The 12,799-nt window shown below is 49.1% G+C and overlaps 1 protein-coding gene across 2 annotated transcripts in view; it reads right to left on the bottom strand.

Moving 5' to 3' along the window:
• MARCHF4 (membrane associated ring-CH-type finger 4) overlaps positions 1 to 12,799 on the bottom strand; it is a 105,318-nt gene that overhangs the window by 23,142 nt on the left and 69,377 nt on the right. The window contains exons 2-3 of one of the 2 annotated variants that reach the window (XM_066553103.1): positions 12,624 to 12,785; positions 3,637 to 3,829 (exon numbers count right to left, since the gene is read on the bottom strand). In XM_066553103.1, the coding sequence (XP_066409200.1) occupies positions 3,637 to 3,829; positions 12,624 to 12,785 (355 nt within the window). The remainder of the gene's footprint in view (positions 1 to 3,636; positions 3,830 to 12,623; positions 12,786 to 12,799) is intronic. The other variant, XM_066553104.1, reaches the window with a different exon arrangement.

Raw genomic sequence — 12,799 nt, 5'->3', positions numbered from 1 at the left:
TTTGAGACTCCACAGTGCCAGAGGAAGTGTCCTGCTGAGCATCTCCAGTGACAGGGTGTATAAACCTGCCTCCAGGACAAGAATCACTGGCTACCCAATGGATGTGAGACACCCAAGTATAACAGAAGTGCAAACTGGCAGGAACTACAGAGGAGCTCTATTTCAGCACACCTGCTCTTCAGTAAGAGAGGTCTTTCAAACCTCTGCTCCTCTGATAGCGAAAGAAAAACTTGGGGGTCAAGCTGGAGGAAGAAACAACTGGAATTGATGCAATTACTGTAGGACCTATGGTGTCACATTCTGCTAGCTAAGGCTGCCCAGCCTGTTACAAAAAAATGTACAGACAGCATCTTACATTAGCTGGAAAAAAACAACTGTGGTAGAACTGAGTGCACCTAATGTCCTGCCCTTTCCCCATGACTGAGCATTTCTTAGCTCCTAAATCTTTCCTACCCACCCACAGGCTAGGTAACAAAAGAGGAAAAAGGCTCTACTGCAGAGGAGGAGACACTGAATTGCACAGACAACACTCCAGTATTTCAAGATCCATTGCCACTGTAATTATCCATGAGAGGTTTTATCCTAAACTTGCAGAAGTTGAACTAAAACCCAGGGATGAATAACAAGAGGCTTGGGGCCATGCTGGCAGTCAGAAGCAGAACTTTCCATCTCCAGAGCTGCCTTTGACTATTTGTCAAAAGACCCTGCATGAGGCAGTAAGGTTTGGAAGAAGGATAAAGAGAGGGAGAAAAGCTCTCCCTCTCCACAGTGAGGAACTCACTGCAAGCCTTCTAGGGAGACACTGCTGCATCCATCACAAAGTTACAATGAATGAGGAATTCACCTCAGTTGCAGCGTTCATAGAATGGGTTGGGTTGGAAGGGACCTTAAAGATCATCTTGTTCCAAGCTGCCTTGGGCAAGGACACTTTCTATTACTCCAGGTTGCTCAGAGCCCCATCCAGTGTGGCCTTGAACACTTCCAGGGATTGGACACCCACAACTCCTCTGGGCAACCTGCTCCAGTGCATCACCACCCTCACAGTAAAGTATTTCTTGCTAATATCTAACCCTACTCTCTTTCAAACTGAAGCCATGACCCATGTTCCATCACTACATCCCCTTGCCCTAAGTCCCTCTCCAGCTCTCTTGTAGGCTCCTTGACATACTGGAAAGCTGTATCCCCAGACCCTCCTCTTCTCCAGGCAGAACAACCCCAACACTCTGAGCGTGTGTTCATAGGAAAGAATTCCCTGTGATCAGTCCCTTCCCCTGGCCTGACCTGGCCTTGCCCCTCAGTGGGACAGAGCAGCCTTTTGGCCAGTGCTAGTGCATGCCCTGAAATCTGCAGGGCTGAGGAGAAGTCACTCAGAAAAGAGGGATGACCACATCAACAGCCAGGGAGCTGTGACTCCTGGAGATCTCATTTGTCACTGAGTTTGAACTGGGCAGAAGAGGAGGAGGAGGGGAGGAAAGTGAACACACACTCTCAGCTAGTACTGCTCAGAGTTTATTTTCTCTCCACTGCTGAGCTGGGAGCAGCAGCAGCAGCATCCACAGCTGGGATTTCAAAGAGCAAAAATGCACTATACAATCAAGTTTTACACTGCAGGGTGGCAGGGGCAGAGGGCTGGCAGCATCACATATGAGCTTTTCTACAGGAATGGAGACAGAGCTCACGTGCCCACCCTCTCCCTGATGAGCATGGGTGGGCTGCCTGGCAGCACAGGCAGACGTGCTGCACACAGCCCAAGTGGAGCAGCTCTGGGCAAGAGAACCCACGTACAGACATGTTAACTCACTGCATCTGTAATGCTTCCCACTGCCTTTTGAGTTTGTGGGAAAGCCAGCATGCCTGGCACCCCAGGACTGCCAGCTGTGCAGGGAGGAACATGAGACAAGGGGATGCCCCAAGTCACGACTCTGAAATGTTCCTGGGAATGGGATGTAAGCTCCCAGCTTAGGGCATTATGCTTTATGGTGATGCAAATAAACTTATTTTTTCCCTCAGAGAAGGTGGAAAAGAGAAATAGAGGCCAAATCCTTAGGAAAAAAATCAACAAAAACAAACAAACAAAAGAACCTAAAATCTGATCTGTCTGCCCAGTTCCCCTTCAGTTCAAGGTTGGCATGGTTTGTTCTCTGCTATGTGGGAAGATTTGCCTCCTATTAACAGATGAGCTAATCAGTTCCCCTCAGTTCTTGAAGCTTAATCAAAGCCAGTTAATCATGTTACTGATGTCTGCCCAGCTCAGAGCTCTCCACTTCTGTCTCCGGCCAACAAAGCAACATATGTGCACAGGACACATGCATAGGGAAAATTTTTTTTCCACTTTCAATTTCTCCAGCAAGAGAACATAGCCTATTGTGCCTATTGTGCCAACGCATGGGTGCTGCCCATCTCTCTTTAACACGCTTTCTTCCTGGGGAAATGTGGTAGCTCCAACCAGCATCACATGAAGGAGCAGGATGATCTTCTGCTCACATCTCATGCTAGCTCACATCTCATGCTAGCACAGTGGTGGCAACAGTGGGAGGAATTGGTCTTGGCAGGCCCAAGTCCTGTGCTGGAAGGCTGCTGAGGCCAAGAGCATTTGAACCTGGACACCAGGGTGTGCAGTCCAGAATTCTGTCCCTGCCACTGGGTCTGTTTTACTTCTGCACCCAAATTCCACCAGTTGCAGCTCTGTCCTGCTTCTCCTGAGGGCTGGAATGGGGGCTGTTCTATCCTCTGGAATGGCTCTATCCACACATACACATACCTACCAAGTCAAGAAGACTGCCTTTTCCCACTGAGCTTGGGAGGGCTTCTTCTAACTTCATAACAGTGATGCCAGGACCCAGACATGAAGAGATCTTTGGCTCCCTTTTTGCTTCCTGTCAGGGTCACTTGAACTGACAAGTTATCTTGTGGCCTGTGCTTGGGTGGACACTGCTCAGGGGCATTTGGAGGTGGCTGGTGCTCACCAGAGTGTTTCAGGAACTGCTGCAGGTATTGGCAGCTATGTCCCTCCATCCTGCAGACCTGCACTGGTCCCAGGAAGACTCTACTGGGGTCAGGGTGACAGCAGCTGCTGTACTCTGCAGGCTTGTGCAGTGTGAGTGAGGCAGCTGCATCCTCAAAGAGCTGCTCTGTACCAGCAACCTGACAAGGACCCCAGGCTGGCCTGTGACCTGGTTTGGACTTGCAGCTCCAAGGTGGGCCAAAGAAGGGGAAGCCACTCCTGCCTGGCAGAGAGACTGGGCTGGAGAGCCAAGGAGCTGCGTGTGGAGAGACCCTGCCATGCCCAGTGTGAGGCAGTCCCTAAATTAGCTATTCCAGGAGGAAAGGAGTTTCTCTAAAGCCTTACACTCCCCAGCCTCCCCCAGACTTCCCCACCCACTTCTTGCTCTGAAGAGACATCTGCTTCTCTCTGGCGTTTTTGCGGGTCCCTCTGCCACCCCAGCCAAGGAAACACTCTGGCACTGCCCAGATGAGCTGAGAGAACAGTGAAAAAATGGGCCAAAAAAGCAAAGAGGAGGAAAAGCTGTGGGACTCAATCCAAGCCAAACTGTATGGGCTGGCTCTCCAGGCCATGTCCCACTGCTCTCCAGGGGTGAGTGAGCTGTGGCCGCGGTGTGAGGTACGGTCACCCACCTATACAGACAATGTCCATGAAGCCGTACATTCCATAGCAGATCTGGAAGAGCAGGTCCTGGCGCTGCCACTTGGCTGAAGGACTGAAGGTCGACCAGATGAGCCACGAGATACTGGCGATGAGGAAGAGGGAACCCAGGATGGCTGCTGCTATCTGAACCTTCTCAATGACCGTCAGAGAGATGGCCTGCCACTGTACAGGGAGGGCACAAGAGGAAGGCAGGGAGGGAGGGAGGGAGGACAAAAGAGAAGAGTTAGTTACTTGGAGCACATCACTGTTTTACACCATTGTGGTGGCTTTGGAGATCTCAAAGAGCACCTCTGGGCATAGGTGCTTTTACCCCATCCACATCTGAGATGGAGCATGGCAGTTGTTCAATAGTGCATTGCCTTGGGTTTCTTGACAACATTGCCAAAGAGGCAATTGAAAGGTGTCCTGCTTCTCACCAGGAAAGCACAGTGACCTGAGTGAGGCAGGATGGATGAAGGCAAGACACCAAAAATGACAGTAGATCTGTGATGGCCATCACAAACCATAAAGCTCAGTTGCTCCCTCAAATAGAAGCCAGGCAACATCCTCATCCAGGGCATTCCAGTACCAAAAGAGTAAGTATCTCAGAGAACCAAGCTTTCTTTTGAAGGACTCATATGAGCTGGCTCTGTGCCACTTTGTGAGATCTGACATGATCACAGCCCTAGGTAGAATCTCACAGTGGCAATGCACATCCCACAGAACATGCTACAAACAACACAAGTTGTGGTCAGGACACCCTGCCTTTAGATGATGACATATTCAGGCTGTGTTCCAAGGTAAACGTCAATGCTTCTTCCTCAGAAAAAGAAAAAAATAGAAATAACTCCTCCAAATCCATTCACTTTGTCAAAGAGCTTTGTATAAGCTACGTTATAAATATCCTAAACCCAGACTCCTCTCTGTCATCCAGCATAAAACCTCCCCACTCAGATTTACACTGCTGAGAAAACTGTCCTATAAAACCAAGAGCAGAAATTGGAGTCTTTAACAAGACTTGGGGACATGGTCCATAGCATCTTCTGCAAATCAAAAATCACATGTGTAAACAGGCTGAGGAGAGACAGTCTCTCCTGGCATTGAAGTATATAGGCCACCTCTAGCTGTGAGATACATGCCCTTGAAATCACAGTGGGACTGGCAGGAGGATAAACAAGGATGGACTTCAACCTCCTGCAGGTACAGAGGATTCAGAGGAGTTGAAAATCTTTAGCCTAGATTCAGCCCAAATTCAGTCCCCCTGTGAAGTGACAGTCTGGTGAGATCTCAGTGCCCTGCATGTTGGTCAAACACATCCTAGGACAGCGGGATCACCCATCAAGCCTTGTTCCATCCTTCTGCAGTGCAAGAAGGGAGTTCAAGTACGGGATACCTCTTTAATGCTCAGGCCAGCCAGGAGTTAGCAATGTTTTTTGCAAGGACTTTTGAACCCTGACTGAAGGGTGAGAAGCACAAGAAGTGACTTGTGCTGGTACAGGCACACATGGCACTGCTAACAGGCCAATGACCAAACCCCTGAACTGAATGCACTTCCCTGAAAAGGGCTGCTTTTGGAGAGGGACAAACGAGAGCTTCAGCCAGAGGCTGAGGTCTGTGGGTGGCAGCTGAAGGAGATTCCTCTGCCTCTGCCAGCCTTGCTCCTTGGCTTACATCCTGCATGGGCAGACAGCTCTAAAATTGTCTACCATGGATGTGCAGCAGCAGTGAGGTGGGCAGTACCAGCTTATTTGGTAGTTGGCCCCAGAAATGGCCACTGAGCTGCTGTACCTAGAGAAAGAGCTTGTTCTCCCCTGAAGCAGGACTGGGCTCAGCTAAACCCAGTCTCTTCCCTGGGCTCAGCTATTCCAGTCCCCTTCCTGCTATCTGCCCCAGCCAAAGGCAAAAACACTTAGCACTGGGGACACTTAGTAAACATTTCACCAGCCCATTTCCATTCTGCCACAGCCTGACCTGCTCCATGCCTCCACCAAATCCACCTGGCCCCTCTGTGCCACTGAGAAGGTCACACAGTGAGCAGCCTGGAAGTCCCAATGCTGCAGGGGTGCTGGAGTCCACAGGAGAGGTGCAATGGTGCAACTCCTCTCCTGACATCAAGCAGAGCAAAGCCCACCCAGCACTCATCACAAATCTGGCTTCTGAGGGTGGGATAAGCAGCTCTGCCATCCTCCCACCAGCTCTCCAGCTTTGTTCTCAACAGCACCATAAGCCAATGAAGGGGAGGGAGCTTGGCTGTGTGCATGGGGTTGCATTTTTGCCCCTGCAGCTTTCCCCAGACCTCATCTCCCATTCCACTGGCTGTGGCTGACTCGGAGGGAATGAGAGTGCTGAGAGCACAGCCTGGGGCTGCGTGCGAAGGCTTCACTGCGGGCCCCGCACACTGACCCGCATGTGCCTGTGCCAGCCAAATCATTCTGCATCATTTCTCTCTCTTGAGGAGGTAATGGACTGGCTCCTCACCATCTGCCTGGCATACTGCAAGGCCTCTGCTAGCAACAGGTCCTTCCAAGGTAGCAATTAGCAGCAAAGGAACTGTTTTCTACAACTAGAAGCCATGTACAACCAACACCATGGCTATGCAGAGAAAGGGAGGCTTAGGTGTAGCACTAAATACACTGTCAAAGGGGATGGGGCTCAGAGAACAGAAGAGTTACACCTGAGTGCAAAACCTCAGACCCTGTTCCCCTTGGCTGGGAACAGGGAGGCTGAAACACTGGCAAGGACAGTGCCTGACACTGCTCAGCTGGCAGTGGCTGCTGGGAAGTTGACTGTGGTGATAATGAAGAGCCTGGAGTCTGTCAGCTGTGCCAGGGGGTAGGAGGCTCTCCCCCTGCATCTGGCACTAAGTGACAGTGACACACACAGCAGCAGTCCTGACTCTGTTCAGAAGGTGGCACTGGGGTGTGATTACTCTCTGGCAAGGAGGTAAATGGGTCAAAGCTGAACATTGGGGAAAACAGCCAGCATGCAGAAGAATTTAATAATTTCCAGTAAAAAAAAAAAAAAAAAAAAGAAGTAATAAATGTTGTATTTCTTCTCTGGCAACCCTGAGAACTGCAGTTTAGTGTCCCAGGTCTAAGCTTGAGCCACTAATAACTAGAGTTATTATTTTTCATCTTTTAATTCTATTTTGCTACACATCTTAGTGTATGAGATAGAAGATGTTAGCATGAGATAGAAGATAGAGCCTCTTACCCCCATGAGTGCTCAGACAGAAAGGTCCAAGAGCTGTTCAGAGGTGGAATGTACTGATGAATTTCAGCTGCAGGAGCTGGGCTTGATGCGTCCCTGCGCTGGTAGCCTTAGGAGCTCACCTCAATCACAGCACCGTGTCTTTCAGATTTCGTAACAGCCCTTAGAAAATCACCCCTTTTCCCAAGCCCTCTCCATCCTCATTATGGCCAGCAGACCAGGGACTTGGCAGATGACCCTATCATCCTTGGGTCACCAGTAGAGCTGCTCAGCAACTCTGAAGTCCCTCTATTGGCACATCTGAAACCCCCAAAGCTCTTTGTCTGAATGCCTAGCAGCAGACACAGCCCCCTCCCTCCAAATCTCCACTCAAATGTTCAAGATCTAGCAAGATCACAGTAGGTCAAGCAATCCCACTTGTGGGGAGAGACCTAAAGCTGAGCCCTTCTTCCCCCAGCTGATAATGACTCGAGCTCCTGGTAGCCAGTGAGCTGCACTTAAATAAGTGCACCTTTAACAACTCAGCTCACCCAGGCTGTCGTCAGGGACATGACCTTTAGGCAGGTAGAAAGCTCTGCCAGTGCTGAACAGGGCAGAACTAAGGACTTGGTGGTACCAAAAAGCTTTAAAGGCTCCTGCAGGATAACAGGATTAGTTTTGTGAGCTCCAGACTCACAATGGCTTCAGAACATGTCCAAGCTGTTCTCTGTGATGGTCTGCCACCCACACTGGAAAAGTGCTCCAACCCTCCAAACCATTCTAGAGAAACTGTCTGGAGCTGTCTGTCCTCGGCTACCACCCCCCTGGGCCAAGTGCTTTGGCACACCACCCATGTCTGCAGGTGCAGACCACTCTCTCTCAGACCAGTTTCCCCAGGTTTCCCCATTTTGCCCAAATCACAAAGCTCTGCAACCCAGATGCCTCAGAAAGAGCTTCTTAGGAGCTCAGGTCTGACATTTGTGATGACTTTAGTCAGGGTCCAAGCTGGTACTGCTGCCTTTGAGTATGTCACTTGTTCTCCTGCACTGTTTCATAACCTGCAAGTTGTATTCGACACAAACCTGTTTCCCTGTTTGCTTCAGTGCTTCTGCTTAGAGGTTTGTAAGTGAAAACCTGCTCATATAACACAGATGAATAATGCCATTACTATAGTATTTAATGCCTGATCTGTATTTCCCTGTCTTTGGCACTTGCAGTCTACAAAGGTTCCCAAGCAGCAGCACAAGCATATCCAAGGCAGATACTGCCTGCAGAAGATGTCTATGTCTTACTGCAGCAGCTTGCAAAGAAGTCTCATTTGCTGGAAGAGCCTTCCTGCACTCCCCTGAGAGCTCCTCCATGCCTGCCTCAGGCAGTTCAGTTTATTTTTATTGCTGTATCTGACATGTCCCCTTAATACACATCATTAACATCCTGAGCTGTGCTAGTCAGCAATTTAATTCTCAGACCCAGGGTCACAAGCAAGAGAGGTTTTTCCTAGAAGGTGGGAGAGGATCATTTGCAGCTTAGGTGTGGTTCTCCCCTTGCTGCTGTCCCAAGACCCTGGCCATCAATTAACTTCTGGAGGATGTTTTTTTTTTTTTATAAATTTGCCAAGCAAAATTAAGCTACTGCTTTGGCATAGCTTCCCTGCTGTACACTTACAGATGCTGTAGTTTATTCAGATACTAGAAATGCAGCAAGGAGGAGGGAGGGCCCAGTAGGGCCATGTAATGGAAACGTGCAGCGATGAAAACCCCCTCCTCCATGTGCCACAGCATCTGGTAAGACTCAGACTACAGCACCAGCATCCTGGAAAAATCCTGTTGTAACACACAGGCCCTGAAGTCTCTCTTGCAGTGACTACACCCATTGCTTGCAGGCTGCAGCTGAAGCTCAGCAGGGACCAGCAAAGTTCATGCTCAATAAAACTGATTCAGCAGGCTGGGACAACCAGGACACATCAGTAAACTTGCCTCAAGCTTTTTAGCTCAGCATCTCAGGCTAAAGCTCAAACACCCTGTGAGATCAGCTGTTCTTGCAGTTGTGAGTGTTCTGATGAAGAGGCCATCAGCTCCTAACAGATCATCACCATGGATAAAATGGAGCCAGAGGAGAACAGAGAGCAGGTCCCAACCCCAGCACTGCATAACTGGGGATCTTTGGAGCAGAAACAGCCTGCAATGCAGGAAGAGTCGGAGATAAAAACTGTAAATCAGAGCTGAACTCATCAAGACTGCAGACAGTTGTTGGGAAGGTTGGTTCAAACAGATTTTCTCTTTGCTAAAATGAGAGCATCAGAGTGGATGTGGTTCAGGACTGACTATAAAGGAGGTGTATAGATTAAGTACACTTCAGAGGCCCATCAAGGCAGATACCTACTCCACTATGTATCAGCACCAGGGTGCAGGCAGTATGATCACGTGCTTCTAAACCCCTGTGCCTTCAGGGTCTTTTAAAAATCATGGGCTTAACAGAAGTATTACAGTGGCGGGAAGCATTTAAAGCCTCCAAGCCCGTGACTCCTGTCTTGGTGACTGGCAAACTGGAGAGCAGAATGGATTGGTGGATGGATGGATGGATGGATGGATGGATGGATGGATGGATGGATGGATGGATGGATGGATGGATGGATGGATGGATGGAAAAAAGCTCTGGATTTCTTGGTTGTTCACAGCTGATGGAAGATTTTTGCTCATTCACTGCCTGACTGCTGCTTGGCAGGACACCTGCTATGTTGCCCAACAACTTTATTCCCCAGTCTCAGCAGGTTAGCACTATTGCTGCTTGAAGACCTTTGCTCTTAAATGCCTGCAATCCAGGGAGTTGGGAGTGGGGTGGGTTAATTTACAGAGATTAATTCTGCCAAAACAGAAGACTAAAGGTCCCTCTCTAGTATGAAGCATCGTAATAGCCTGGAGGCTGGAAGGAGCCTGTGTTAATTATGCATGAACCCGGCTGTAACTTCTCTGCCCACACCATGAGTCTCTAGACACATTTGGCCCATGCTGTGCTTCTAAGCACTCCAAAAAATGTGCAGCAGATGTCAAAATGGGCAGAGAAACATGCAGGTCCCAGGGAACATGTGGGTGTTGGATGTGCTGCTCTGCTCAGACCAATTGGACATGCTTCAGGGAGCCCAGGGTCTGCCAGCAGCCTGGATCTGGCTTCTAGCAGTCTATCAGATACAGAGCACAGGAGAGAGGTAGGCCATGATCTTGGTTAGAATCTAGCCATGCTCAGAGCATCACCCAAATAGGTTATATTGGACAAGGACATGAAGCTTGTGTGGTCCTTGCCTGTATTGTGGCTGGTCTGGAAAAACAAATGATCTTGACTTCCTACAGCATTTCCCCTTTGAAAACTGTGCTTGAGAAATTCAGAGATTTCTTGTAAGAATCAAGCTGGGCCCAAGTTCCAGCAGACCCTGAGAAGAAAGGTCAGGGACTTTGAGATATACTTGTATGTTCAATTGGCCCGTGTTATCCACACATGGGGTGCAGACCAAGCAGAAATGATGCTCCTCCCACCTGCACATGCTGTCACTTGTTATGGGATACAGTGTTGGGGCATAGTAACTCCTGTGTCTTCTCTGCCTCCTTTTCCCAGTATCTTACCAGATGGTGAGAGCCACTGAGAAATGAGGCATTCACAGTAAGGGGTTCCAGGGGGCCCTGCGTACTGGTAGGAAGTGCTGGCCTGGTGTATCACCACTTCCCACAGGATTTTGCATATTAACGCCAGGGTAGCATCTGCTTCCCAGCAGTGCCTTTGTGCTGGCACCAGACAGGGCACCCAGGCACACAGCTGTAGCTCTACACACTGCATTTATTCCAGGCCAAGTGGTTTTTCACTCCAGTTGCTTCTTCCCATCCTCCAAATTTCCCAGTGCTTCTGTGAGAAGTGCTGTGAAGTCTAAGCCAGCAATGTGAAGGCTCCAAGCCCCAGATCTGCACAGTCCTTTGGGACCCTTGCTCCTGGAGCTGAGCTCTCTAACTCAGCTGTTTCTGCCACCCAGTGTTCATGGCAAAGGCCATCAGATCAGGCCACTCTCCCAGAGTGAGAGAAGCTTTGCATAGGCTCTGAAAGTTGTGTATGTGAGGTGGAAGCTTGTCTGTGAGCAGATCCAACAAATTTTAGTTGAGTGAGGAACAGGAAGAAAGTCACTGACCCATTGCCCTGAGCCACCTGAAAGTGCAGAGTGTTTTGAAGTCATTAATTAAAGGTGGTTCTGGGGACACAAAGGCTCACAAATTTGTACTCACAAACCTTCAGTGCTGCTCAGCATTGCATCCCCAATCTGAGATGCAGGAAGCATTAGGGCACTCATGGAGCAGCTTTCCAGAAATAAACAAAAGCTGCTTTGTCCACATCTCCCCTCCTGTGTTTCAATCTGCTCTGAGTTACTAGAGCCAAGAAATTAAAACATTCTGGGTCTGAGGCTTGGGATGAAACTACTGATGTGTCCAGCCCATGGCTCATGGAAAATTGAATCAGAAGCTCTAGGGACTCTCAGAGAGCAGGAAGTTTTTTCCTTCCCCTCAGCAAAGTTTCCCCATGATGTCCCCCTAATTTCAGTACTTCATTTAAGTCTGGAGTCCTAATAGGTTGTCCCTGTTTCCTCAATGTGGTAAGTGACCTCAGCCCTAGAAAAAAACACACAGAGATCGCAGTTTGAAGGAGAGAGCAAGAGTTTGCATTCCTCCACTCCCCTGTACAACTGGGCACCATCACCAGCACTGCCCTTGCCTCCTGGGAGAGAGTGACCCACAGAGGGCCAGGCACTGGACAGACCAAAATCCCTACAGACGTGACCCTGGTCTCTAAACCACTGTAATGCCCCTCCAGTCCAGATGATGCTGATTAAGAAGAAGTGCCTGGATGTAATGTGCTTCCTTATGACTGAGGCACTAATGATGCTCAGCAAAGGCATGCAGTAATTAATGCATCTTCAGGCATTGCCCCCACAATAAATCAATAGCTATTAAGGATAATTTATCCCATTTTTAATAGTCACACAGATTTCCCCATTCTGAATCCTGATTTAAAATCACCAGTCTGTACTGTGACTTATTCACTACAATGCTTTTCAGATAAGAACGTGAGTCCTTGGATGACTTTCACAGACACATCAAGATGTGCTTTACCTGTTGTGTGCACATCTGCAAAAGTCCATCAAGAATCAGGCTTGAAGAGACCAGAGCATCAGAGTCAACACCTCCCGTGCCGTGCCATGATTGTGTGAGAGCAGTGGAGTGAAAAAGGGGGTGAGATCAGAGAGGAGAGCGCTAAGAACCCTCCATCTGCCTCCACCATCCCTCACGCCAACACAGCGGAGTCTCAGCAGGAGGAGATCAGGATTAATGGCACAACTATAAACACATGGAGTCTCGACTGCTCAGTCACAGACTGTGTGTTCTGTTGCAGTAAATCCCACAATGGCACAGTCCTTGCCTGGCCCTGGAGGCAGGCACACCTGGGATCTCCTATGGATGAACACATTTGAATGGCTGTGAGGTGTTAAAGCACTATTGTGGAATTTTCAACAGGAGGCAAGTGAATACAGGAATTGCCAAGGAGAGAAAGAGCAGACTCCCAAGGGATGCTCCCAGAACCACTGAGCAGAACATGGGGCCTCTTTGGACCAGCCCTTGGCAATCCTTTCTAAGTGCCTCAGACATAGGAATCCCTGTGCACAGGGAAGGAAAACCCACACAGGTAAAATCCACTTGCTCCCAGAAACAAAAATTGAAACAAGAATAAATAGACTTTGAAATGTCTCTAGTACCTTTACCTGCAGAGGGTTCTTTGTGCTTATGGCAATGACGTGATACTTGTAGTAACACAGCTCACAGCTCCAGCAGCCTCTCTCGCTAATCCATTTGATCAGACATGGCTGGTGCGTGCACTTCACAGATCCATCGCATCGACACGGGCTCAGCAACTCCCCCTGAAACAGACAGA

This window comes from Molothrus aeneus, chromosome 7, assembly GCF_037042795.1.
Source record: "Molothrus aeneus isolate 106 chromosome 7, BPBGC_Maene_1.0, whole genome shotgun sequence".
Taxonomy (NCBI): domain Eukaryota; kingdom Metazoa; phylum Chordata; class Aves; order Passeriformes; family Icteridae; genus Molothrus; species Molothrus aeneus.
This window is presented reverse-complemented; position numbering and strand designations above follow the sequence as displayed.